The 27356-nt window shown below is 41.9% G+C and overlaps 2 protein-coding genes and 1 long non-coding RNA gene across 6 annotated transcripts in view; 2 read left to right on the top strand and 1 right to left on the bottom strand.

Annotated features, from left to right (window-relative positions):
• The window catches only part of HPSE (heparanase), a 28003-nt gene extending 20498 nt beyond the window's left edge, over positions 1-7505 (top strand). Inside the window, exons 10-12 of the mRNA XM_048847846.2 lie at positions 3002-3120; positions 4121-4267; positions 5209-7505. Of these exons, the coding sequence (XP_048703803.1) occupies positions 3002-3120; positions 4121-4267; positions 5209-5368 (426 nt within the window). The 3' untranslated portion in view covers positions 5369-7505. The remainder of the gene's footprint in view (positions 1-3001; positions 3121-4120; positions 4268-5208) is intronic.
• Positions 158-21318, bottom strand: LOC125635768 (uncharacterized). 3 transcript variants are annotated; one of them, XR_007356368.2, is made up of 3 exons: positions 21207-21318; positions 14116-14237; positions 158-2323 (listed from the first exon to the last, which is right to left on the bottom strand). It is a non-coding gene; the product is annotated as an uncharacterized LOC125635768 (long non-coding RNA). The 3 variants fall into 3 exon arrangements; XR_007356367.2 differs by lacking the exon at positions 21207-21318 and adding an exon at positions 17890-19396; XR_012668025.1 differs by lacking the exon at positions 21207-21318 and adding an exon at positions 15183-15510.
• The window catches only part of COQ2 (coenzyme Q2, polyprenyltransferase), a 25562-nt gene continuing 17702 nt past the window's right edge, over positions 19497-27356 (top strand). The window contains exons 1-4 of one of the 2 annotated variants that reach the window (XR_007356364.2): positions 19497-19811; positions 22924-23090; positions 25457-25578; positions 26808-26893. Coding sequence is in view for 1 of the 2 variants with exons in the window: in XM_048847852.2 (XP_048703809.2) it covers positions 19547-19811; positions 22924-23090; positions 25457-25578; positions 26808-26893 (640 nt within the window). In the remaining variant the exon portion in view is untranslated. The remainder of the gene's footprint in view (positions 19812-22923; positions 23091-25456; positions 25579-26807; positions 26894-27356) is intronic. The other variant, XM_048847852.2, reaches the window with a different exon arrangement.

Raw genomic sequence — 27356 nt, 5'->3', positions numbered from 1 at the left:
TCCCCCCCAGAAGTGTATGTCCTGCACTGCCCAGCCCTCTCCTCGACAGTACAAATTATATTAAGTTGGTTGTTCATTTAAGAGAATAATATGCACGCAACTTGTCACCCCAAGTGGAGTTACCCAGCCACTTCAATTTAAACACACTGGATTAGATAAACCAATAAAACAAGTTTATTAACTACAAAGAGAGAAATTTTAAGTGAGTACAAGTAATAAGGTATAAAAGTCAGAAATGGTTACAAGAAAAATAAAGATACGACTAACACCTAATTTAACTACCTATATAAGATTAAAGCAACGTTTGAAGAAACGTTGCTTACCACAGTCTTACTGACCAAACTGTGGGATGGGAACCCTCCCCCCAGAGTCTAACGATTGCTTTCTTTGTCCCTTCAGGTACAGTGAATGTGATGAGCAGGGAAAGAGAGTGGTGCCTTGGGGTCTTTGTCCCTCCTTTTTATAGTTTCAGTCCGTCTCTTGAAAAACATTTCCAGCTGAGCACTAGGAGACAGAATCTATGTGGAGGGATGTTTCCTGCTGGCTTTTTCTCACCTGATTGAGCTTCCTTTGTTTCCCTTCCTGCTTGATGACTCTGTTTACTACTTAAATGCAAATTAAGCAGAGCACACATTCCTTTGTTTAGGACAGACCTGTTTGCCAAGCTCTGTTTGGGTAGGGCTGTGGAACATGTGTTAATAACATCATAGAGGGAACTCCCACACATATTTTATCAGGACTATACTGACCAGCAAATTGTGAGTTTTCAAATGATACCTTACAAGGCATGCCTTGTACAAAATTGATCACAGTGGCGTGTAGGTGTGATCACAAAGTTACATTCTCTCACAGTACCCATGTATCTAAAATCAATTAAGTTCTGAATATGGATCACATGCAGTCTAAGAACACAATAGCTAAAGAAAAATAAGGGAAAAATTATGTGCTTGAGCAGCAGAGATGGACCTAAGCCACAATGTTCTATCTAGATACAAACTTACCCAAGTCTTCTGAGGAGTCCTTGCTTTAGTTTGGGGTTTTCTCTAAAGAGTGGTAAATGATTTTCAGGTGTTAATGATTTGAGATGTTTCAACTTAGTTATTTATGTTATGAGCTAATAGCATAAGAATGTTATTTTTAAGAACAAAGCTGTTAGTCCTAATTGTTGAGATAAAAAAGCAACAGAAACGAATACACTTTTTCATTTCCTTATAACATAAGGAGCCAGATTTATTTGGAGTAACTATAAAGGTTCTACACTTCCTATGAGTGTAGAACTCTCATTAGTACTAATGGCAATTATACAGGGATGTGGGGAGGAGTAACCGTTCCCATCCTTCTTTCCTACCTTCTCCACACTTAATCTGCTTCCAAGTTGTGGCTGCTACAAATTTGTGAAAAGAGGGCTTATAATGGAAACTGGTGTATATAAGTATGATGCTGTTTTATGCATCCTGCTCATTGTAAGATGTCCCCATGGGACAGGGCTGTGGGGGGATTTGAGAGTTGGTATTCTTTCTGGTTTTCTTTAATCTAGAGTAGATAGTGGGAAATGTATATGACTATAAATAAAGCCAGTTCCCTGGGTTTGCTGGTGAATCACTCATCTGAAAATTTAGATTTTTTTCTATATAGCAGCCTTTGTTCTGTAGGGCAAATACCTTTCAGGATCCAGAGGAAATTTAAAAATAAAGAGAGCTTCTATAACAGGCTCATTTTGGAACCAGTTAGCCTCCACATGGTCCTCATAAATATGGTTATGGGGAAAGAAACGAGTCTGCTAAAATTGAACTTGTCTTTTCCCCATGTGTTTCCCAAGCCATTTTTACCAAGCTTATCTAAAGTCCATGTTTCTCCTGATGTTAGAACTACAGAGCTATTCTAGCAGAAAGAGAGTTGCAATGTATTCTATCTCCTCTTAAAAAAACAAACCAAGTTAGAAAAAGGGACAGTGCAGCAATATAAAGACATGGGGCCCTGATCCTGCTCTCTCAGCATTTTTGCATTAGGATAATTACAGTGACTTAGTGGAGTTACTCCTGACTCTCTCAGTTGAACGAGTTCAGAATCAATCCCGAGTTCAGAATCAATCCCTTGATGTTTATAAAACCGCTTTATTGGAAAAGAGTTAGCGGTTCAAAGGGTCAAGTTAAACAGGGCACAGTTAGAACTAATTGAGGGTCCATACCAGTGAAGTACTGAGAGCAGCTCAACTCCTGTTGATTTCAGTTGAAGGTTAGGGCACTCGGCACTCTGCAGAAGGTGCTTATCATCGTGCAGGATCAAGACCTGCATCTCCCACTTGAAGGACTCCGGTATCCACCTATGAAGAGAGGAGAGCAAAATAGCTCTAACTATACCTTCTACACTCAGCAAAGCGGAGACAGGATTTTTCTTTGTCACATTATTTGTTGTGAACTTGAACAAATTTGATATGACAGACATCGCAAAAGAGAGCAGAAAAGCTCTCTTAATTAAACAAAAAAGTCCCTCACCATATACTGCGTTCGCTCTAAGCTGCACGAGCAGGTGCAGTTACCGGGTTTTTAGTCATTCTATGTCATCAGCATGTTAGAGTATTCACACTCCCAACAACCTGAGGGTGGCAGCAGAGTGAATGTACAATGAGAACATACAGTGTAAGTGATGAATGTGACTTGCCAAGTTCTTCAATTTAATGGAGGGCGGGTGGTACGGCCACTGCAGACTGTGAGCCCAGCGTGGCTCCATATCCAGCACTGGATGGTGGATCTAGTGGTTTTAGGAGTCTGCACTTAGGTATTAAAAATGAGAGGCTGCAGCCTGCCCTGGTACATGCATATTGGATGTAGCCCTCAAGCTCCTGGCTCATTATCATTTGGACCTTGTTAGAGTCACATTTTGGACACCCTTAATACAGAGCATGGTGATATTGTATTCTAGTGTCTGAGTGTAATTTGCCTCTTATCTAGAATACCTTGTTTGCCATATGGAAAAATGTTTTGTTTTATATGCAACACAGGATTATTGGCTTTCTCTGCTGTACAAAAAACTGGTCGGTACCAAGGTACTGAAAGTTGGCCTGAAAGGAGCAGATCCGAAGAGGCTTCGAGTGTACCTTCATTGCACGAATAACCACAAGTAAGCATTTTAACACAACATCCAGGAACAAATGAATACAGTAAAAACAGAGGCCCTAATGCACAATGAGCCCATTGTAACCAATGGAAACATTCTGACAGGCTAAACGGGGCTTTGGATCAGGCCCTGCAATTGATCGGCCATTACACAGTGTAACACGTAGAATGGGGAGGGGAGTTCTAGAAAAACATTCAGGAGTCTCTTATGAAACTTTCAACAACTAGGTCCATAAGAATTGCTATAGTGAATTATATGAGAAGGTATAGATGATGATGTGGTTAAAGCCCTGGGCTGGAACTCAGGAAATCTGAGTTTTATTCTTTGCTCTGCTCCAGACATTCTGTGTGACTTTGGGAAGTCACCAAATCTCACTGTGCCTCAGTTTCCCATCTGTAAAATAGGGATATTTCCTCCCCCCTCCACCCTTTTGGTCTATCTTGCCTGTTCAATCTGTAAACTCTCTGGGGCCGGGGCTGCTTCTGTGTGTGTGTGTGTACAGTGCCTAGCACAATGGGGCCCTTATTTCAGCTGGTACTTTTAGGTGCTGCTATACTACAAAAATATCACCACCATTGGGTCCATCCACTGCAATATCCTGCCTCTGGAAGGAGTTACCCTCCATAGAACTAATTCTAAGGAAATGAGAACAGTATACTTGCAGGTGCAAACTTTTACGTCATCTCCTTGTCCTCCATGTTGCTCCCTTTGTGGCTAAGGCACTGGGGCTATTGGTGTAGACATAGCTGCAGATTCAGCAGCCCATCCCCAGTGTCTCCCTGTATTCTGGGACACGGTGAGCAGTTCATCTCTCTTGGTGCACAGAGGGCACAGACACACACATGGAGTTTGGCGATTTATCCTCTCCCTGGGCAGAGGAACCACAATTGTTCTGGTGAAGAGGGAATGTGATCTGCCCAATTGTGAATACAATTCCTTTCAAGTACTATAATTTATTTTTAATATGTGACTGTTAATGTGCTTTTCTCTTCTTCCCTTTCAGCCCAATGTACAAAGAAGGGGATGTTACTCTGTTTCTTTTAAACCTCTATAATGTCACCAAACATGTGCAGTTGCCCCATAACTTATCTAATAAGCATATAGATGAATACCTTTTATTACCTCATGGGGAACAGGACATACTTTCCAGGTGAGAATACATTTTCTTTTATTGTAAATTGTACCCTCACTATCATGTAGATGAGCTATAAAAACAGGTCTCTATTTTCAATTTTTTAGGATTAAAAACTAGTTACTTTTATGTTTGGTTTTTTTTTTGTAAGTGCTTACTTATAAAATTTGGTCTCTTAACACCAGGCACTGTTGATAAATGTTATTGATATGATAGCTCAGCAGACATGTAATGACTATTATTGATGATCTGTTTCTGCATTTAATATGGAACACGGGAGTGATGGAACATCACAAAAATGTATGAATCAAAAGGCTGCCTGTATCCAGGTTCAATATTTTAGGTTTGATTCTAATCTCAGAACGGTTTTGAACACAGGTTTATCTGTGATGATTTCAGAGTAGTTACTCTTAATTTACACTGGTTTTAGTAAGATTAGAATCAGGCCCTCTGTATTTAACAGCGATAATTAATATTTTTTACACATAAAAATGGTAAGGATCTACCTCCTTAGATTCTAAGGTCACTGTGATCATCTGGTCTGAGTGCACCTCTTTGGGTGTCAGTGGTGTATTAACAGTTTCAAGAGAAACAGAAGCTTATCTGTGCTTTTCAAAGTACATTCTCCACCCAACTTGTGATTGTGAACAGTTCAACAACAAAAAACTTTTACTTTTCAGTTTTCATTAAAGTTACCCCACATAAATGTGTGTGTATATATCATGTATTATAAATACATGTAGCTTGCAGGCAGCTTAATACATCTAGTAGACATGCTGCCAGTATCCTGTACACTTGTCAGTCTGTAAGGATGGGGGTATAAGTGGTTTAACTACCTTAAAGCAACATAAATCTGCCTTAATGTCAGCACTTTCCTTCTTTCTTCCAGTCACACCAAGTGAGCTTTGTGTTAGGTGGTCCACAAAACATAACTAACCCAACAACCTCTCTCCATGCAGGTCTGTTCAGTTGAATGGTCATGTCTTAAGGATGGTGGACAACAAAACATTGCCAGCACTTACTAAGAAACCCCTCCATCCTGGGAGTGCTCTTGGCCTTCCAGCCTTTTCATATGGATTTTATGTAATAAAAAATGCAAAAGCTATTGCTTGCATTTAAATGTTGAACACATCCTCACAGGACGGTTGCAGGTGCATAGTGGCTAAAACTCAAGTTTGATACTAGAGGGTCACGTTTTTGTAGTAAGCATTAACTCTGGCAAACTTGCTGCAAATCTGCTGAGGTGGCAGCAACAGCAAAAGCTGGGGGAAGAGAGGGCATAAATGCATATTGTGTACTGTGTATATGAACCATATTGATGTAAACCTGCAAGAACATTTTTCCCCACGTTTTGGGAAGGTTGTTTCCTTCCTCTCTTGGGCCCCCAGTGGTCCATTTAGCAGCAAGTCCTTCTCTACTCAGCACACTTCTGTCACAGGAGCTGATTATATTGTGTCTGCAGATCTGCCAGCCAAAGACTTAGATATTCCCTCATCTTCTAGGTTATATAAATTTAAGCACAATTGTTATAGCGGCCTCTTTTACTGAGAGCAGATGAGGTTCATGAGGGCTCTTTTAAAATGTATCCCCCCCAGTGTTTTTACTCGCACTGTTCCTTTAATGCCCACAGATGATGGGAGAGCAGGAGACAATCATGGGAAAGCTGCCAATAGTTACTGCAGGTAATGAGCGTCTGACTTTTTTGTGCATTAAGGGATGTCCAAAGCCCAGCTGCACTATTCAACTGTTTGTTATCTTGGGAGTAAGGGATGGAGAAAACAAGCAAAAGGAAGACTAAGAAAGGAAGGATTATCTAAATGGAAGGAGGGAAACAGAGTGAGGGGAAAAAAGCTTAAGGCTTTTCTACGCTTACAAGTGCAGCGGTGCCACTGTAGTGCTTAGTGAAGACAATACCTCCTATGTCAACAAGAGAGCTTCTCCCATTGACATAGGTACTCCACCTCCCCAAGAAACACTCCTGTAGACACAGTGCTGTCTCCAGGGGGAGTTAGGTCAGTATAACTGCATCACTCAGGGGTGTGGATTTTCACTCTGATAAAAATTTTTCTCTCTGCTTTACTGATTTTTCAGGATAACTATGATCTCCTTTTAACCTGCTTCCCTGGCTCACGAATGTTATCAGTTTGGGAAGAAGTTACCTCTAAACAACTTCACTGAGCATATTCACAGTTCCTCGTGAAGTCCCCTGATATCACTACCAAGGGCCTGAATTATGATCAGGCCGGATAGTTTCACTAACTGTATACATATGAGGAAGGGAGGGCACAGAGGGTCTGACTCAAAGCCCATTGAAGTCCAAGATAAAACTTCACTGGGCTTTGGATCATGCTCAGAATAACTAACGTGGCTGTAGGAGACAGCTGATTTCTCCCAGTCGGAAATGTGAGCCCTCTCCAAATCTATAAAGCTCAGGAGATCTCTTAAGATTCTTTGGGCCAGCAGAGGTAAATGACAGCTGGAGTCCTCTTCTCTTGGCAACCTTTCAAAGCCATTTTCCTTCTCTTAAACTTACTGCATTCTTCCTATATCTTTACTCAGGAACTATTTATTCTCATATAAATAAATCTCAAAACACAAATAGCAATATAACTTAAAGCACAGATATTGTCTTTGATATTTGTTTGTACATAATTTTCTTAAAACATACAACCTGCTACAATGCAAACTGTGAATGCTTATTTTGAGATATATCAGGAAGAAAGTTTCACATTACTGTATTTTCCGTTTGCGATTTAAGTGATACAATCAGGTAAATAAGGAACCAAATTTCGATTTTGTTTTTTAAAAAACCATCAAAAACATACAAATCACTGAAATATAGTTATGACATTTTGTTTAAAAATTGCAATGAAACCAGATAATTTGTGTTCAACTTAAAATATTCATTCTCCAAATTCAGATGGAAGTAAACAGACAGCGTAAATTATGAAACATAAATTAGGTTTGTAAAGTTCTTAGTTGTAACAGTCTAAAGTTTTGAAAAACAAGTAATAAAATTTCTTTTTTTAGCCTGACATGCTTTTCAGGACCGTTCTTAAAAACCAGCAACACAGCCAACCCTGTTTATAGTGACTTTTTAATATTTGCATATTTTAAATAAAATTTATATCAGTTTGGTAATTGTGGTTTTCTTTAGAAAAGCAATTTAAAAACTGGAAATACAGCCCTCATTGTTTTCTTTAATGTTGTGATATTTTTATATGTGCACATTTTTAATAAAGTAATTTATATCACATTTTAGTAATTGTGGTTTTCTTTAGAAGGTTCATTTTTAGCTTATTCACATCTGTGAATTGTACATCCTATATTATAGTCAGATTTCTTTTTCATCAAACCTCCTCCAGCTGCTTTTCTATGATTTCCCATGAGAGTGCAAGAGATAAAAAATAAAAGAATCTCATCTGAAGCACACAACCTTTTATTGTGATTTATATTTTTTGTGGAACATCATAAGAGACACCACCAGACAAACACTGGTTTTACAATTTCAACCAGATGAATATGAAACAAGGGATAGTACAAATGCAAGGGAGCATGGAGATAAGGCTTGTAATGTCAACATGTAAATCAGTGTGAGATGTTTAAAAATGAAACGTATATTATTTTTAAACATTCTTTATTAAATAATTATCATTATGGAGGTAACAATTAGTGATATTTAGAACTTGGATAGTGCTTTTCAACCTCAAAACACTTTACCAATGTCATTAATCTTTATAACACCCTCTGAAGAGTACTATATAATGAATAGGAAAGCACTATTAGCCCCATTGTACAGGTGAGGACATGGAGGCAAAGAAGTTAAATGATGTGTCCAGGGCTACAAAGGGTTCAATGTCAGAGCCTGGATTAGAATCCCAGGTTCTCAGCACTGTGCTCCTGTAACTAGATTATGCCCATGTCCCTCCCACTACCGTTGTTGTTGCCTCAGCAGCTTACTTTATGGTTTTTTTCCCATGGCATTATAATAAACCATAGGAATTTAATCCAGACTAAGGAATTGGTACGTACATGAGATCATAGCTCATGAATTTTTCCTGTCTCCATTTTAATTATTTTCAAAGAAATTACTTTTTTGTTTTAATACTCGTGGCATTTTTCAGACGTATGAGAGAGAACAGCAGGAAAGATAAACAGCTTTGGCATGTCACGCTTCTCTCCTCATCCCCAGAATTGGGAGGAAGGGGAATTCAGGTTCACACACCTGACATGGTTCGGTTAAGCAAATGTTAACATAATCATCATAAAGTTCTGTGTTTTAAAGTAGTATTTTCCGGACAATGGGTATCTCCCATGAGCTCCCAGGAACTTGCCTAGTCCAGCTATTTAAAGTATGTCCTTAAGCATGAAGCAGGGACAGAGACTGGCTCTCCTTACATTGTATGAAAAAAATGAAGGCAAAGTGTATCTAAGAAGTTTCCAATTTTAAGACACTGAAATTTGGGGTCCTGCTTTGTTAATCACAATGCAGCAGGTTGGTATATGTCCATGTTAGAGGTACTTGTGAAGGAAAATGACTGGGGGACATAAAAAAACAGGAAAGAATTAATGGAGCTAGAGACTCCGACTGCAGGGTAACCAGTTAGCAACTAACTGCCTTACGTGATCACCCTCCTCTCTGTTTAGGGATGGTGCTTACAACATTCCTGCTCTTGAAAAGATAGCAAAATTCTGAGTTGGGCTCATTGGAACCAGAGATTTTAAAATGACAGCTCCCTTTTCTATGGTATTGTCATAAATATAAAGGGAAGGGTAACCACCTTTCTGTATACAGTGCTATAAAATCCCTCCTGGCCAGAGGCAAAACCCTTTCACCTGTAAAGGGTTAAGAAGCTAAGATAACCTTGCTGGCACCTGCCCCAAAATGACCAGTGAGGGGACAAGATACTTTCAAATCTGGAGGTGGGGGACAAAGGGTTTGTCTGTCTGTGTGATGCTTTTGCTGGGAACAGATCAGGAATGCAGCCTTACAACTCCTGTTAAATTAGTAAGTAATCTAGCTAGAAATGCGTTAGATTTCCTTTTGTTTAATGGCTGGTAAAATAAGCTGTGTTGGAGGGAACGTATATTCCTGGTTTTGTGTCTTTTTGTAACTTAAGGTTTTGCCTAGAGGGATTCTCTGTTTTGAATCTGATTACCCTGTAAGGTATTTACTATCCTGATTTTACAGAGGTAATTCTTTTACCTTTTCTTTAATTAAAATGCTTCTTTTAAGAACCTGATTGATTTTTCATTGTTCTTAAGATCCAAGGGTTTGGGTCTGTGTTCACCTGTACAGATTGGTGAGGATTTTTATCAAGCTTTCTGCAGGAAAGGGGGTGTAGGGGTTGCGGGGATATTTTGGGGGAAGTGGTCTCTTTCCCTGTTCTTTGTTTAAAACGCTTGATGGTGGCACATACAGTTCAAGGACAAGGCAGAGTTTGTACTTTGGAGAAGTTTTTAACCTGAGCTGGTAAGAATAAGCTTAGGGGGTCTTTCATGTGGTCCCCACATCTGTACCCAAGAGTTCAGAGTGGGAAAGGAACCTTGACAGGTATATTCATATGAAGTGGAGAAATGATATATAGAGATGGATGCAAATCCAAACTGTAGAATCAAATGGCTGGGAACTTCGAGAAAGCATGACTCTGAAACTGGCCCTATGTCTTTGGGTGGAGACAGGTAAAACAGAACAGCAAAAGTTCTTATTGTACCTTACAAAATGATAGTCAAATTGAAAATCATATTTGCATCTACAATTTTTGTACTTATTGTTACAAATTCTAAGATTACTATAACATTCTTTCCTCTTTTTGCTAATTTGTTTCCTTTTTGCTGATGGTGCATGCTTTTTCTGTAAGACCTTAAAGAGAGTATTTACCAGTCACAGCAGAGGAGCTTAAAATGAACAAATAGGAAGCAGTATGCAGCTGTATGTGTCACAGTTCAGAGCAACTGCACCTGTATTCCCCTTCTGTGATCCAGCAAAGGCATCCACTCTAGGCTTCCGGCTCGCCTGGCCATCACCTCTCTCGAACTGAGATAGTCTCGTTTCCTCCTGACTGGGCCTGCACAGCCCCCTGACTGTACTCTGGTATCTCCTACAAAAGTCAGAGTACCTAACCAGGACTGCTTACTTTCTCTTCAAAGGCTAACAACAAAGTAATTGCCCACACTTATATACAGCTCTTCCTCTGCAAACCTATTTTACTCTTAAGGTGAAAACATATTCAGAATTACAAAGGAACCTACATGCATGCCAAAAAGCTTACCACAGATCACAGGTGCTGACTTTCCAACGTCTGGGGGGGGCGCTCAACTCCCAGCTCTGTCCCAGGCCCCACCTCGCTCTGCCTCTTCCCGCCCCTTCCCGATTACAGTGTGTCCTTGCTCCTCCCCAGGGCCTCCTGCATGCCGCGAAACAGCTGATCACAGCAGTTGGGAGGCACAGGGAGGGGAAGGCACTGCGGGAGGAGGGGAGGCTGATAGGGGGGCTGCCGGTGGATGCTCAGCACCCCCTGTTTTTTCCCTGTGGGTGCTCCAGCCCCGGAGCACCCCGGAATCGGCGCCTGTGCCAGAGATCACTCCAACCCTATTGTGGGCTTCGGCAGCAGCAGTCCTTCAAAACACCACCCAAGGAATTTCACTGTAATTTCAAGTTTGTCAGTTTCAGCTCAGAACAAAGCATCCAATCTTATGGGGCCTCAGTAGGCCAACTCCTTCTAACCCCTCCCTAAGGATTGGGACCCTCTATGAAGCAGGGGTCCAGTTTGTTTGCCACAGCAGGAAGAAGGTCCTGAACCTGTTTAAAACCAGGTTATTTATCCAGAAATCCTTTCTTTTTCTGTTGGTCCCTAGAGAATCCCATTTGAACTAGTATATGCTCACCTCTCTAGAAGGTGGCGTCAAAGGGCTGATAACTGCAGAAATGTGATTAGCGTCCCCCACCTCCTAGAGGAGTTATATACAATTCCAATAACACATACACAACTGATATTTAACACAACAGACCACAAAGGTATTAAACCTAATTCAATAAGTTCTAACTTAATTCAGTAAATTTATCTTACTTCCATAAAGTTTGGCCAGGCTATTATCAGTCTGTCATAGTATGAGCAGAGAGAAAAAAAGTGAACTGGAGTATTTTTGGTTTTGCTCTCTGGATTGCCCGAAAGGCCCAGCTAAACATTAAAAGGGAAGCAGGAAAAAACGCTTAACTGTTAAAGGAATTTTCTAACATGCATGCTATTTAAATGGTGCTCTATCTGAAATAATGCTTTAAGTAATTGTTAATCTAAAAAAAATTAATTGGACAGTTAATTTAACATGTGTGCTAATTTAGGTTCCAATCCCGCAAACATTTTAGTGTGTGTGTGCAGGATTAGGACCATACAATGAACAAAGGGCTAATCTTTTGGCTTTTTTTAAAATCATTGCCACAGTTTCAAATAATAAATCTTCAGACCTCAGGCATATCCCAAAACCCAACAATACAGACAAATCAAAATATACAGCATAAACAAAGCTGCACTACAAGAACAATCAGTGATTATTGCTGGAAATATGACTAGGAATTAGGAAAGGAGAAAGGATGATAAACAGAAAATCTAAAGCACTTGTATGCAAACTCATTGTGAAATGATTTATGGAGACTAATTATAGTGATTGTGAGTGTCTGCTTCCACCCTATCATTGCATTGATGTGTAATCCATTTGAGGGTGTAGAGCTCTAAGTGTACTTGTGACTAATATCCAACCTTGAGGAAATTATCATTTTTGTGAAATCTCTTTGTGATAAATTGCATTCTGTGACAAAGTAGAACTTTGATTACTGAGCCCAGATTTACTGCAACTCTGTTTCTGAAGATTAGCTATCTTGGATCATAAAAATGTATGCACTGCAATATTTTATGCATGTAAACACACACGGTCTACTACTGCTATCACTGAAATCAATGGGAGTTTGACCATTGATTTAAATTGGAGCAAAGCAGGCTTTTGTCATATAAATGCTGCTTCTCTGATTATGTAAAGGATTCAGCAGGCCCTTAACGTCTAATGTACATTGTTGACTGGATGCAGTAATAGTAACTCCACATGATTAATAGTGGATCACTAGAGATATCAATCCTTTAAAAAAATATCCATTACATCTACATACTGGATAACAATGGAACTCATCATACCATCTTTTTTACCATAGAATTACACTGTAACTAGGCTTGTGATTGAAGACTTTCATTTCATTTTGCTGTAAATGGACATTCACTCCACCAGTGGATCACTGTGTTCTTTATAAGACGTTTTAATTTCAATGGATTTAAAGTTAAGTTTGTAGAGCAGGGATAGCTCAGTGGTTTGAGCATTGGCCTGCTAAACTCAGGGTTGTGAGTTCAATCCTTGAGGGGTCCATTTAGGGATCTGGGGCAAAAATTGGGGATTGGTCCTGCTTTGAGCAGGGGGTTGGACTAGATCTCCTGAGGTCCCTTCCAACCCTGATATTCTATGATTCTTTGCAACAAGTAGCAGGGGCAGCCAACCTGAGCCTGAGAAGGATCTAGAATTTACCAATGTACATTGCCAGAGAGCCACACTAATATGTCAGCAGCCCCCTACCCCCATCAGCTCCCCCCACTCCAACCTGCAGTGCCTCCTGCCTGCAGCAGCCCCACCAATCAGTGCCTCCTGCTCCCTCCCCACACCTCCCACCCACCACGATCAGCTGTTATGCAGTGCACAGGAGGCTCTGGTGGGGGGGGAGGGAGCGAGGGCACGGCAGGCTCGGGGGAAGGGGTGGAGTGGGGGCAGAGCCTGGAGCAGAGCAGGGGGTTGAGCAGTGAGCACCCCACAGCACATTGGAAAGTTAACATCTATAGCTCCAGCCCCGGAGTCAGTGCCTAGGTAAGGAGCCACATGCGGCTCCAGAGCCACAGGTTGGCCACCCCTGTTGTAGAACTTGTCAGGTCTGTCAAACTCAAAGGGAGGGACGCTGTGGCATGAGGCACCACTTAGCCTTCTGCAGAAGTACAAAGGTCACAGAGTCATGACGATTTGATTCTCGATACTACATAGTCACCTGAAGCTTGTTTTGTAAGAGGCCTCCTGTCATAAATGACTCTCGCTAAATCAACATGTAAACCTCTTGCATAGAAAGAGACTGAACTCAACACATTTGTTTGGGGGTAAGAAGAGAATGTCCACAAAAACAGGTGTCCAGAATAGCTGCAGAGGCAATGGGTAGTAATGGCAAGATAGCAATTGTCTAGTGGCTTTGTCACCACAATGGCCATCGAGACCTGAGTTCTATTCTTGCTTCTGCCACTCACTGTGTAGCCTTGAACAATTTACTTAACCTTCCTGTGGCTCAGTCTCTCTGTTTGCATAAGAGAATAAATATTTACCTACTTTTGTAAAAACAATGAGAAGTACTTGGGTGAAAGGAGCTATCCATGTGTAATATATTCATAGTACAGCTATTGCAGTAAAAATGCACCCATGACAAAAATGTTAACTGTAAAGTGCATTCTTATCCAAATCAGGCAGGCACCTTGCTCAATGAGCTACACCGAGATTTTGGTTAAAAATGAAATCTATAAATGTATAGTGTGAAATTAGCCACAAGAGGGAGCAATTACTTAAACTATGCTACAAAGTTCATTTCCTCAATTCATAACAAGTGCTCTCTGTATTTCTAGTGCAACACTGTCAACCCCAAGCATTCAAAAATCAGGAGTCAGGCCCCAAAAATCATGAGATTTTTTTTTAAAGTTTGTTTTTTATTTTGCCTCCCAAGTAACTGAGCCTTTAGAGTGCACACAGGTGATTTATTCAGGCTTTTCTCCTCCAGCAGGGAGGTTGAAACTTACTTTTTTAAAGGAAACTGAGATCTTCACGTAATTAGTTGCCTCCAGGAGCTAGGACTTTAAAATATGTGAAATATCACAAGATCTGGTAATGCTGATGATGTTCTTTGTAATCTGAATGCAGACTGTAATGGGAGATTGTAAAGGGAGATTAGTAAAATACCAAGATAGGGCTGTGACAGCCCACATCCAAAAATGTTTATCACATATAATCTGAAACAAGTAATCTGTAAAATAAGATTTAAATCTATTAGGCATCAAAACCAGAATATATAAAAATTCCATAAACAATATCACATAGTATTAATACTACTAAATTAAGTAATAAGTAGCAGTAAGAAGAGGCCTTGATAAATAACTGAAGTACTGTAATTAAAGAACTTAAAGTTCTTTACATTTTAATTTATAAATCCCATTATTTTTAATTTATGTTGCCAAATGCACTTAGCAGAAAAGTTGAAATGAGATTTTATGTTTGGTGGCAGTTGGTAGATAAACAGCAAAGGCACAAAGATCCACACACAAAAAAGCATGGATTTTTGTCAGAGAAAATGTTTTGGGACTAGATGTAAACTCTGTAAGTATTAGTTCATAGAAATTAGAGATGGAAAAGACCTATTAGGTTATTTAGTCCATCCTCCTTTCAATACATGATTGTTCTCTACATTGTATACTCTGTTGTTTTGTTCACTCTTTGGGGGACAATTCCACAGTCCAACAGAACTCAGAGTCAGGAAGTTTTTCTTAATACAATATTCAGCTAAATTTTCATTTTCTTAAGTTCCTTTAACTACCTTTGCAGTATATTCCTTGAGCTCAAACATTTCCTCTTACTGACTTTTTACTCATATCAATTATAGATAACTATCATATCCACCCTCTTAGTCAACATTTATAACTCTAACTTTTCCTTATAGTCAGTCTTTCCAGTTCCCTAATTAATTACTCTTTACTGAACTCACTGCAATTTGTTTAAGTGTCTCTGGTACTGAGTAGCCCAGAACTGAACACAATATACTAGGTGTGGTCTTAAAAGTTTTTTCTGAAACATAATGTAAAAATAGCACTACCTTGTACAACAAAATGCAGCTTTCTGCGTAGACAGTCATATCTGCTGACTTCAGTAACCAAGGTACATTTGTATTGCTTTTTACTCCCTCTAAAACTGCAGAGCCAACAGCTCTGAGATAATATGCCAATCAGTTACATCTGTGCAAATTCCATAACAACACCAGGGTTGAAGAGTTGTCAGAAGACATAATTTGGCCTGCAGAAACTTCCATGGTAGAGGTGAGCGAGAAGGAAAGAACCAGCTTGACTATTTTCAGGGCTTGCATTTAGTTAGAAAGAAATATCCTTTGTTTTTGTAGACTGAGTCTATCTGATGTGGAAATTGAAACAAACACCCTCCCTCCCCATGCCATTTTTAGAAATACTTTTTTAAAAAAATGCAATATAGAGATTTGGAATATGCGAAAATATTACAGTGGATATAGAAACTGACTACAGGCCAGGCCTACAGAGGAAAATATTATGAACTAAAGTTAAAATCAAAATATTAAAATGTCAAGTCATTAATTTAAAGAAACACCATCAGGCTAGTTTAGGACTCGAAACATATTCCTGATCTTTTCTTTTTAGCTAGAAGAAATTTTAAAACACATGGAGACTAAATTTTGTTGTTAAAATATCTGTCACTGTTTGATGTCCCTAGCTCTGCAGTGGGGAATGTATATGACATTCTGGGGTGCAATCCAGACCAGTAAGGAGTTGTGTCACCCCTGCAATACAACCTTGGGTGCTTCACAATGCTTCACTGTTATAGCTTACAACTTGGGTTGCTCACAATCAGCCTGCCAGCATACTCCCTGAGTGCTGTGTAAAGCCACAGCCCTGGCCTAGCAGCTCTGACCCCAGCAGCTTGTTAGCAGACATCAGCCACACTCTGTCTTCCAGCAACATTGGTTACTATTTGCAATGTGACCCTAATGCACTCCCCATCTTGAATTTCCCCCGCGGCCGTGTGTATTTTGCAGTGTCCAGACCTCTCCTGGACAATCCAGATATACTAGCTCCGTTGCCCCGCTAAAGGGTCAGTACCCAACAGTGCTATCTTAAATGAAGTTACCCAAACAATTCACAACACTGGATTAGTTTTAATTAAAGAATAAAACAAATTTATTTAACTATGAAGAGATGGATTTCGAGTACAAGTAATGAGGCATTAAAGTCAGAAATAGTTACAAGAAAAATAAAACTAAAGCGCTATAGTGCTTCAGGGTAGACACTACCTATGCCGACAGGAGGGGTCTCCATTGGCACAGGTAATCCATCTCCTTGAGAGGTGTTAGCTAGATCAACAGAATAATTTGCCCACTCACCTAGCGCTGTTTCCACTGGGACTTGGGTCAGTTTACTATGCTGCTCAGGGGTATGGATTTTTCACACCCCTGTGTGATGACGCAGTTATGCTGACCTAATTTTCTAGTGTAGACTAGGCCTAAATTTGTTTTTCCACGGATTTAGTCCTTATACCAATGTAACTGTTTGTACTCTAGGTTAGAGACGTCACTCCTGGGATCTCTGTATTTTCTCCTAATTAGAGAATAGGCTAGCCTACAACTGCTCGAGGGAGATGTGAGGAAGGCAATACTTAGTGAAACTGCTACTGCTTAGGGGTGGGAAGAGAAAGAGCCTCATCTTTCAATATATACCTTGGGTGAGAGGAATTAAGGATGGGGGAGAGGTGTTGGTGAAGGGCTTCAGGCAAAAACGGTAAAGGGCAAGCAGCTTTCTGGGGCTGTAGAATAGTACAAAATACCCTGCCCTCTCTCTTTTTTTTTTTTTTTTTTATTTGCTGTGTTTCAAACTTCAAGAGAAGTTTCTGAAAGAGATTAAATGACCTAAACTCCCAGGTAGGTGCCCTACCCACTGGGCTGCAGAGTCATTCATTTCCCTTCCTCTTGGGCCACATGACTTAAGTATTTACAACAGTGGAATAGTCAGAGACCAGAGAGGGGGAATGACTCCATGGGTAGGGCACCCACCTGGAAGATGGGAGACCCTGAATCCAGTCAACCTGCTCCAATCACTCTTTCATTATTTAATCCACACTGGAGCAGCTTCAGCAGGAGAGATTGAGGGAGCCCCACATCATAATATCCCAGAGCTCAGTGGTTAGAGCACTCCCACAAGGTGGGAGACCCCTATTCAAATCCTTTCTCCCCCAGTGGCAGAGAGGGGAACTTGAAACTGGGTTTCCCACATCCCACATGAGTGCTCCAACCACTGGGCTAAAAGTTATAAGGTGAGCACTACGACCTCCTCTTCTGGCTGTTTTATGAGAAGTAAGACAGATCCCACAAGAGGTGCCTAACCTGCCTGACTCCAGACAGCTGTTTCCTGTTTGTGGATTGCTAAATAGAGGGAGATGCCTCTTTACAGCCAGGATTTAGCCATCTATCTCCAACACCACTCAGGTTAGCACCTCCCATTGGCCAGTTTAGCAGCTCCCCACCTAGCAAGCTGGCTTTTGTGAATTGCATCCTTAGGCACCTACCTCTCCCTATTCATTGTATAGGGAGCTTCGGCCCTTAAGTCTTCATGGTGGACTGCAGTGTTGTTCCTGGGACTTCCTAGACACCATAACCTTCAGTGTTGCCACACCTAAGTACCTTTGTAAATCCCAGCCTTAATCTCTGGGCTTCTATTTCCCCATCTATAAATTAGGATAATGATGTATAATTACTCCACAGGGTTGGTGTGAGCCTTACTCACTGTTTGTGTACTTCAAGTTCTTCAGGTAGAAGGTTCTTTCGAAGTGTTGGCAATTGTTATTCCATAAATAATGATGTGTTATATTAGTAACAGGCTTGCTATCTAGCCAGTTTCCAACTGGCTTGGATGGTTTTTCTACTGCCTTGCTGGTTGCAGTTGTTTTTTTTTTTTGTCCTCACCTATAAGCTACTCACACATGCAGCAGCACAACTGGCTGTGCTGCAAACTTCTAACTACCACACGTCACATGGCTGGGAGTGCTGCCAGTGCCGCACCCAGGTCCTGCTCTGCAGGCTGGACCCTCTGCCTGCCCAAACCATGGCGGCTGAGGCTCCTGCTCCTCTTGGCAGTGGGAAAGATGGGATTGGGAAGCAGGACAGATGGACCCAAGGCTTGCTATTACAGAGCAGTAAACAGTGGGAACCAGGGTGGGGGAGACAGGGGCTCCTGGGAAGGTATGGATGTAGGGGTTTATGGGCCAGGGGGTCAGTCTGATGGTGGTGGTGGTCACCTAAGAAGGGAAAAGGTGGATTGGGCTGGTGTGCGTGCAAGAATGCCAGAGAGGGGAAAGGAGGTCCGGTTGGTGGTAGCCAGAGGCAGTGGCCAGTTTTTCTGCATCTCAGAGGTGGTGAAGAGTAAGAGAAAAGGAGATGGTTAAGAAGTGACCGTTGGTTTGAAAAGATTAATGGTAGCCAGGAGACTTTTGGGAATCAAACTTGTAACGGAAGGAAGGGGTGGCTTAAGAACGGAGAGATGCTCGTTGTCCTGCCCTAGAGAAATGGAAATGAGTGGTGGGCACAGTCATAGGCTTTGCCAGCGACAGAAGGTTTCACTCCTGGAAGTTCGTAGGATGAGACACCAACAATTCAGGGTAATGGCAAGGGAAAATCCAGCTCAGAGATGAAGGAAGCCAACAGCAGTAGGGTGCATAGCAGGGAGATACAGGTTCAGCTTCCCCACAGGGAGCAGGAATTCAGTGCTGCCCACTGGTGACCTTACTGCAACGTTACTGATTGCTGGGCTTCTCCGTACAGGGCCAGCTCTTGCAATCCAGGCCACGCACAGGCACCCGGCTCCCAGGGCAAACGCCAGGTCCCGGCTTGGAGGGGTGTGGGGAGAAAATGGCCAAGGGCCCGTGGGGCCCAGAGGGCTGCGCCATGGGAAGGCGCGAAGTCCCAGTGCGTTGTTGAAGGCAGGTATTGGCTGTAGGCTCTAAGGCCGCCCCCGAGCACGGGGGGGAGACGGGGAGAACAGCGGGCAGCCAGGGCAGGCCTGGGGGGCGGTTAGGCGGCAGCGCGTGGCCAGGGCTTTGCGCCTACCGCCCGCGCGAGCCACCCACGACATGCGGGGGGGCCAGGCCCATGGCCACGGGGAGAAGCATCGCCGTTGCCGTCGGAGGGGGGGGGGGGAAGGGAGCTCCCACGCCGCGAGCCCCGCGGGGGTGGCGGAGAAGCCGCCCAAGCGGGGCTCAGGAGCTTGAGGCGAGGCGACTGAGCGTCTTCGCGCCCTTCGGGAGGCGGAGGCGCGGGCAGCAGAGGGGAAAACGGCTGCGCACGCGCAGTACTTCACGGCGGGACGGACGCCGAGACGGAGCGCCCCCGACACCTGACGTCATCAGGCTACGCGCGCGCCGCCGCCGCCGCCGGGAGTGGGCAATATGGCGGCCCTGGTAACACGGCTCTGCCGGGTCCCCGGAACTGCCGCCGGGCCCCTCCGCCTCCTCCGAGCCGGCCCCGCCCATCCCGCCGCCGCGCTCGCTGTCCCGCCCCACGGCGCCCCCGGACCGCCGCTGGGCCTGGGCCTGGGCTGGGAGGCGGGGAGCGGGAGGCGGCCGCTGAGCTTCTCCGCGGCGGGGCTGGTGAGCTCGGCCCCCGGCCCGCTGCAGCCCTACCTGCGGCTCATGAGGCTGGACAAGCCCATCGGTGAGTCACGGCGGGGCGGGGCGGAGCAGACAGCCGCCTTCCGCTCCCGCGTGTGGGCTGGGCAGAGCCGGGGCTGGGGCCCCGGGTTCAGCTCCTCGCCCCGCCTGAGCCCGCGGGCCCGGCTGCCCAAGGTGCCGAGCAGCCAGGCGCAAGCGCTGTCCGCAGCGGTGGCTGAGGAAAGCCCCGCATTGCCAGGAGCTAGCCGTGGTCAACGGGTGGCTCAGTGGACGATTGCTCTTCGTTCCTTCCCTCTGAAGCACCTGGCATCGGCCGTTATCGGGCGACAGGATGTTGGGCTAGGTGGAGAATTGGTCTGACCCAGTATGGCCATTCTTATGTTCTACAGCAGGCCTTGGTCCCCCTCTCCTTGGGGAGTGATGTGCCTCTGTCTCACAGGGATGCTGTGAACTCAATGAAGGCTGCTGCAATTACTGGGGCCTTCAGGGGGAAGGAGTTATAGAAATGCAAAGTGCTGCTAAATGGATTTCAGCAGCATTCACCTGCCAAGAGACTGCTGGATTGGCTGTCTGTGGCAAAGCTAAACTATCTACTGTAATACGTGTATCTAGTCTGTACAGTCCCTGATAATTTTTTTCAGTGGACAACTTTCAAAACCACCATTCATCCTGCCGCAATCTAAAACTTCTTGTTGTTTGAGTCTCAAAAAAGACATTGAGTACAAACTGCCTTTTGAGTTTGAGAGCACTTTTCTTTACAAAAGAAATTCCAGTGTTTGTTTTACAGAAATCATGTTATAATAATACTTCATGCAACAGAAGTCTAGTAATATAAAACACTTAATCAATCCTTTTGTCCTGAATGTGGTTTACAGGTGATCTAGTACAGCACCACTCAAAGGATCAGGTGCTGACAGTTTGGTGCCCAGCAACACTGTACAATTATGGGAGGGGGAAATGTTTATCAAGGACAGTAGGGCAAATCTCTAAACTTGTATAGAGTGCCCTGGGATCTTTTATGTCTATGATTGCCATGTGGAAGCCTCTGCCGTCAGGGTAGCTAATTCACCTCCCCAAGAGGTGGTAGCTATGTTGATGGGAGAAGCTCTTTTGTTGACCTAGTGCTTTTTATATGGGTGATTAGGTAGGTATAACTAGCTCACTAGGGATTGTGGATTTTTCACACACCTGAGCAATATCGTTATACCAATATAGGTCTGTAATGTAGACCTGGCCTTGTTATACCAATAAAATAAAAACCAGCAGGATCTTATTAAAGGGAAAAAGGCAAAATACCACATTTATTGTGCATACAGAAAGAATCATAGTAAGCAGTTAGTTACAGCTATAACATTCCATTCAATCTCATATTTATTCACACATTCATTCATACAGACACACACACACACAGGTTCTGCAAGGTTGTTATCATAGTTACCAGCCTTAGAGTTGCTCATGCCAAGCCACTGGCCAGGTGGCCTGGACATGAGGAGGGAGCAGGGCCTTGTCAGATGCTCATCTGATGCTCCTGGAAGTTAGTTTGCAGAATCAGACCCCAAAGTTCTCACTTTTTAGAGTCTATTTTTATAGGAATTTCTTCCTATGCCAGTCTGTGATTCAGCAACAGCATGATGAAGCAATTCCCAATCAGCAGATAGCACATTCTTGACGGCTCCGTGCTCCAAGATGTTATCTTGTTCTTTGGTTCTCCCATTCTTGAAGCTGTTGGGTGGATTCCAGTCTGCCCTCCGGGGGGGGTCCTCTGGTTATTTCCACTTGACGCCTTCTTCAACTGATGAACACTGGATTCTTAGGCTGGCACCTCCCTGATCATTCAGTTATTATCCACACCAAGCATCCATCCACATACATCCTCTATCTCTATTTTAATCACAATTGTTAATACAACAAAAGGGCAGGGAGTCTCTGGGTGCTGTTTCTGTTGTTAGAGTATTGCTTTGAGTCTCTCTCTCTGTGAATTGCTTTGAGAACAGACTCTGTCTTAGAATGTACTAACACAATTAGCAGCTTGCAAGTTTCACACATAGAGGGAGAGAAACAGTACCAAAAACCAAGAGACCTCTTAATTAGTAGTACCCTGGAATTTAAACTATGGGGAATCAAACTCATTTGTGATTTTAATACAGAACTTCTTTAATATGATCCAACAGCCTTACACAGAGCTCTTCTTCAGGTCTGGGAAACTTGCTCACAAGTTTAGACAAAGGCTATGTCTACACTAGCACTTGTGTCAGTCAGGGGTGTGCAAAAAAGGTTCATCAACAAAAGTGCCCCCGTGAACAAAGCTATGTCAGCGGGAGATGATCTCCTGCCGACATAGCTACTGCAGCTTGTTAAGGGTGACTTAATTATGCTGTCAGGAGAGTGGCTACACGGGACACCTTACAGCCTCGCAACTGCAATCGTACAACTGTACCGCTGTAAGGTCCATAGTGGAGACATAGCCTAACATGTTAACACACATTTCAACGGACCTTTTAAGGTGAAGTGGCCCGTTAACACACCCCAGTGATAGGGGGAAAGAAGGGTTGTTTTATAGATTGTTGTAATAAGCCAGAAATCCAGTATCCTCTATTCTTGATAGAAGGATTGCAATTTATTTGTTCAGGTTAAACGGTCAGTTAGTCAGCGGGTCATGTGACATTTGGAACATAAAATATTTTACAGATTGGCTAGACAATTCATATAAACTCAGGAGACAAATCCATTTTGGAATATGTCCTTGTGAACAATTGTAAAGGTCGTTAAATATTTGGTTTCAATAGAGATGTGGAACAAGGTATGCATCACATCTTATGTTCTCTGTAATGGCTGATTTTATAGCTACTGTTCAAACACTGCATTCCCTCCATGGTTGAGTTTTCTGTTTTTATTGGGAAAATAGATAAAGCGTCTTTATATTCAACATTTCAATCAAAAAGAAGAAGAAAAAGAAAAGTAAAGGAGCACAATCAAATTGTGGAACTGCAGCACCTTGCACAGATAACCGTCTTAGCCGTCTCTTAGCTTTGGTGTTGCAGTTTTAGAAGTTTTTAATTAGTAATTCAACACTTATTTACCTTTTGTGGCATGCTAAAGAGTAAGTCCATTTAAAATTTCTCTTTTTCTAATCTCTTTCAAATTCATTTTTCTAGGAACGTGGCTGTTGTATTTGCCGTGCACATGGAGTATAGGCTTGGCAGCAGAGCCAGGCTGTTTTCCAGACTGGTATATGCTGTCACTGTTTGGTACTGGAGCGGTCCTGATGCGTGGAGCAGGCTGCACAATTAATGACATGTGGGATCGGGACTATGACAAAAAGGTAGAGAAAGCCCCAGGGACTTGAAAAGAACAGACAGGCTCCTCTTAATGTTTGATGAGTAAGTAAATTGCTGGCCTTTTATTGAAGTAAGCCCTCTTTTGTCTTTCACCAAGAGAAACTGGTTGTTTGTCTGGTAGAAATACAGGCTTGTCTGATTAAGACTACTTCCAAGTAATCTTTTTTTTTTTTCCTCCTGGTTCAGAAGTCATATACTAAGTAATCTGATGTTTACCATTCATCTTTGAAGGGTAAAGGTGACTTTCTTTTTTGTATAGCAAAGAGCCACAAGTAGTAAAGCAGTAGTGGTTCTTTGTTTTCTAGATAATTTGTATGTAGGATAAGGTACATCAGATAGTTACAGTGTAATCAGAGCTTAATCAAAATAAATCCACTTCTAGTAATATTTTCCTAAAAACTGAGCAAAACCAATTGACATGCTTCTTTTAACCTCACTAGCCATTCTCTATCCAAGAATTATTAGGTGATTTTATACTCCCTTAATTAAACTGGTGGCTATAATAATGTACCCTAGATAAAAATGAGCTTTTTGTAATGTCAACTTGCAATTTCCTCAATAATTTTACACTAAGGGCATGTCTTCACTGGCAACATTAAAGCGCTGCCGTGACAGCGCTTTAACGTGGCTTGTGTAGTCGCGGCAGAGTGCTGGGAGACCTCTAAGACCGAGCGCTCTAAAAAAACGACCTCCGCGAGGGGAGTAGCTACCAGCACTGTTGCACTGTCTACACTGGCACTTTATAGCACTGAAACCTGCAGCGCTCAGTGGGGTGTTTTTTCACACCCCTGAGGGAGAAAGTTGCAGCGCTGTAAAGTGCCCTAAGAGAAGACTGGATAATTTGACACTGTTGTGTTCCTGGTATGTGGTAATAAAAACTGCTTCCGTTATGGAGTCACTTGTACAATTGGGGCCTAAATACAACAAAATAATGAACCTGCTTGAAATTGACAAGAATGTGATTTGATTAACAGTAAGGAGTTTAAAATTCATATAGAACATTATTTTACAAGTACAACCTCAGACAGCTTACTTCCAGAGCGGGTTGGGGGTGTTTCAGTGGTGGTATGTCTAGTTAGTGGTCATTTTGTTGATTTCCTGACTAAAACATCCCTTGCTTTGTCTTACCGACGGCTGAATTTTTCTTGAATGTTAGAGTTAAATTAGTGCAGCCATTTTTGAGTTGCATGAAGGCAAAGATAGTTTCTATGGCCCCCAAAATATTTTTTTATTGTGTCTCACTTAAACTGCAGATCTATAAATTTCTAACTTGGCATAATTGTAGTCTTAACTGAGAAAGGAAAATCAAGCCAAACTTAAAGGAAAATACTTAGTATTTTTAAAGTGTGCACAAAGAACACTTGATAAATGTTTAGAGCGCTGTAAGCAGGTGGCATTCTTACCTGGCTCTCAGAGTACATTTGTTCTGTATAAAGTGTAAAACTTAATAAAACCAAACCCCAGGTGGGGTTTGGTGTTATTAATTTAAATAATGTAAATTTAGCCTCAACTTTCCCAAACTTGGCTGCTCCTAGAGTTTTCCCTGCTGACCTCTCTGCCCCTGAAAGAGGTTCCTTTGCCTTCTAATTAAATCGATCTGCTAGTATGACCAGGGATGACTACACAGCATCCTTATGTAGGATTCAAGCATTTAAATTCAGGATGAGTCAACAGAAGGAGCCCTGTAACTATTTATAATCCTAGGATCATCCACCCTATTACAAAAAGAAAAAGAGTACTTGTGGCACCTTAGAGACTAACTAATTTATTTGAGCATGAGCTTTCGTGACCTACAGCTCACTTCATCGGATGCAGTGAGCTGTAGCTCATGAAAGCTTATGCTCAAATAAATTGGTTAGTCTCTAAGGTGCAACAAGTACTCCTTTTCTTTTTGCAAATACAGACTAACACGGCTGCTACTGTGCACCCTATTACAGACATCTTTGTACAGAAACACTTAAAATGTTTGAACAAAATTGCTCTTAAAATAGGGATATTCAGTGCAAAAAGTTAATTTCTCAATATTGCACTGAGCACACAAAGAATAAAATTCAAATCTATACTTTCTACAGTAGCTCTAATTCAGCCTCATTACACATAATCCTGCTTTCATTTTTAAAATGCTCCATATTTTAGCAGAAGATTTTAATGTTTATTCGTAAATATGTACCATATACAGGATGTGAAATGTGGTAGAGGTAATATTGGTGTCAGAACCTTAACTTTTGAATTCCCTGACTCGTGGGCTTAATTTTTCCACCTTACTTTGCATTAAGAACTTTGCATTAAGATATAATGTGTATTTTAACTCACTGTATTGGATTTAGTATTGAAACTATTCTTTTTTTAGGTTTTAAGAACAGCAAATCGACCAATAGCTGTTGGAGATATCTCAACTTTTCAGTCCTTCGTTTTTCTTGGGGGACAGCTTAGCTTGGCTTTGTGTGTCCTTCTGTGTCTAAATTACTATAGGTAATGTATATGTGATCTTTTATTCTTACACTATTTCGCTACCAGGCTAAAGCTAAGTGTGATGAATTTCAACAGACAAGGCAGTTTTTTGAGAAAGCAACCAAATCCATGGTTTTAGAATGAAATAATACTTTCAGTCTTAACTACAGCGTCACTCCTCTGATACTACAGTTGTTACACTAATAAAAATGATAGCAACAGGATCTTGTAAGAGGGACAAGGCAAATTGCCACGTTTATTGTAAATACAACAACATATTCCTATATGCAATGTCTATATAGATCCATTCACACACAGGTTCTACAAAAAGGTTGTTAGAGTTACCAGCCTAGACGTTGCTCGTGCCAAGTCACTGGCCAGGTGGCCTGGACACGAGAGTGGAGCCGAGTCATTGTCAGATGCGCATCCGATGCTCTTGGAGCATGGTCGTAGAACCAAAGAGCACAGTCCATGGACCCAATTTTTATAAGTCTCTGGTTCAGTACAAGTCTATGGAAGTTGCTTTATCATGCTGAATTTACAATTGAGATGACCATCAATCAGCAGGTGGTACATTCATGATGGCTAGGTGTTATTTTCTTGTTCTTCCTTGATGCGTTTTGGGTCTCCGTGGGTCATCCGGTTATCTCCACTTTGCATATTCTTCGGCCAGTCGATACCAAGGTTGAAATTCTTAGGATTAGGCTGGCACCATTTACTAACCAATTATTTCCCTGCTTCAGGCTCTCAATTCCATGCACTCATCATTCATTCTTTTACTTAACAACACAATCTATGACTCTTGATTCATTTAACAAGTTTTGTCCCACTATCTATTTTTCCCTCTTTGGATACCAAGATTTACATAGGCATGACAAGGAGCCCCTGCGGGGGAAGAGCATTAGGGTGTTGCTTCAAAGAACAGCATTGTTTTCTCAAAGTTCTTATCACTTTCCAGCACAGACTCTTCCTCCTGTACCGGCCTGAAATAATTAGCACTTTGGCCTTGCATTTGTTACAGAGTGAAATTCAACAGCATGGAACTGATGTTCATACCTTTTGACAATACCTATAAACTCTTTTGTCTATCTTTATTTCTGCTACTACATAATTATAATTCTATCATACTTATATAACTTTGAGGGCGACCCAACACAGTATTGTTTCTTAGACCAGGGAATAAAGAGAGTACAATAGAATTATTTAAAGTAAACCATATAAAGTATCTTAATGAACTTCTTTCATTACAGTATTGCCCTAGGAGCAGCCTCTCTGTCTCTTGTGATCACTTATCCCCTGATGAAGAGAATCACATATTGGCCACAGTTGGTTTTGGGTGAGCTTCAAAATTGCTAGTTTCTCTGCTTTCAGATGTAATTTTTTTTTTTTAGTGTTCTGGCAAAATCGTAATACTTGAACTTAAATATCAATGAGGTTGCCTGAAACTACAAATAAGGTCATTGGTATGTTCCACATTTCTTAAACGTTTAGTAAAATACTTGGAGTTTCTTTCCCTCATGTAGTTCCTCCTTTCCCCATACTCTGGTGCTGAGAAATAATCCATTTGTCAACTGAGTACCAAGTGGGAGATGTGGGACATTTTTCTCCCAGCCTCCGGAAATTTTTCTTAAATATGTATTTCACCCTGTATTACAATCTTAAACATTTAAATTAACTCGGGTAAACAGATGCATTGCACTGTATTCCAGCTTCACCCAGTGTGGTGTCCTACCTTAAAATTTTTGTTTCATATATTTTTTCCACTTTTAGTAATCACTTTTAATATCTACCACCTTTAG

Source organism: Caretta caretta, chromosome 4 (assembly GCF_965140235.1).
Source record: "Caretta caretta isolate rCarCar2 chromosome 4, rCarCar1.hap1, whole genome shotgun sequence".
Taxonomy (NCBI): Eukaryota; Metazoa; Chordata; order Testudines; family Cheloniidae; genus Caretta; species Caretta caretta.
The sequence above is the reverse complement of the archived record's forward strand: the minus strand, read 5'-3'. Positions and strand labels throughout refer to the sequence as shown.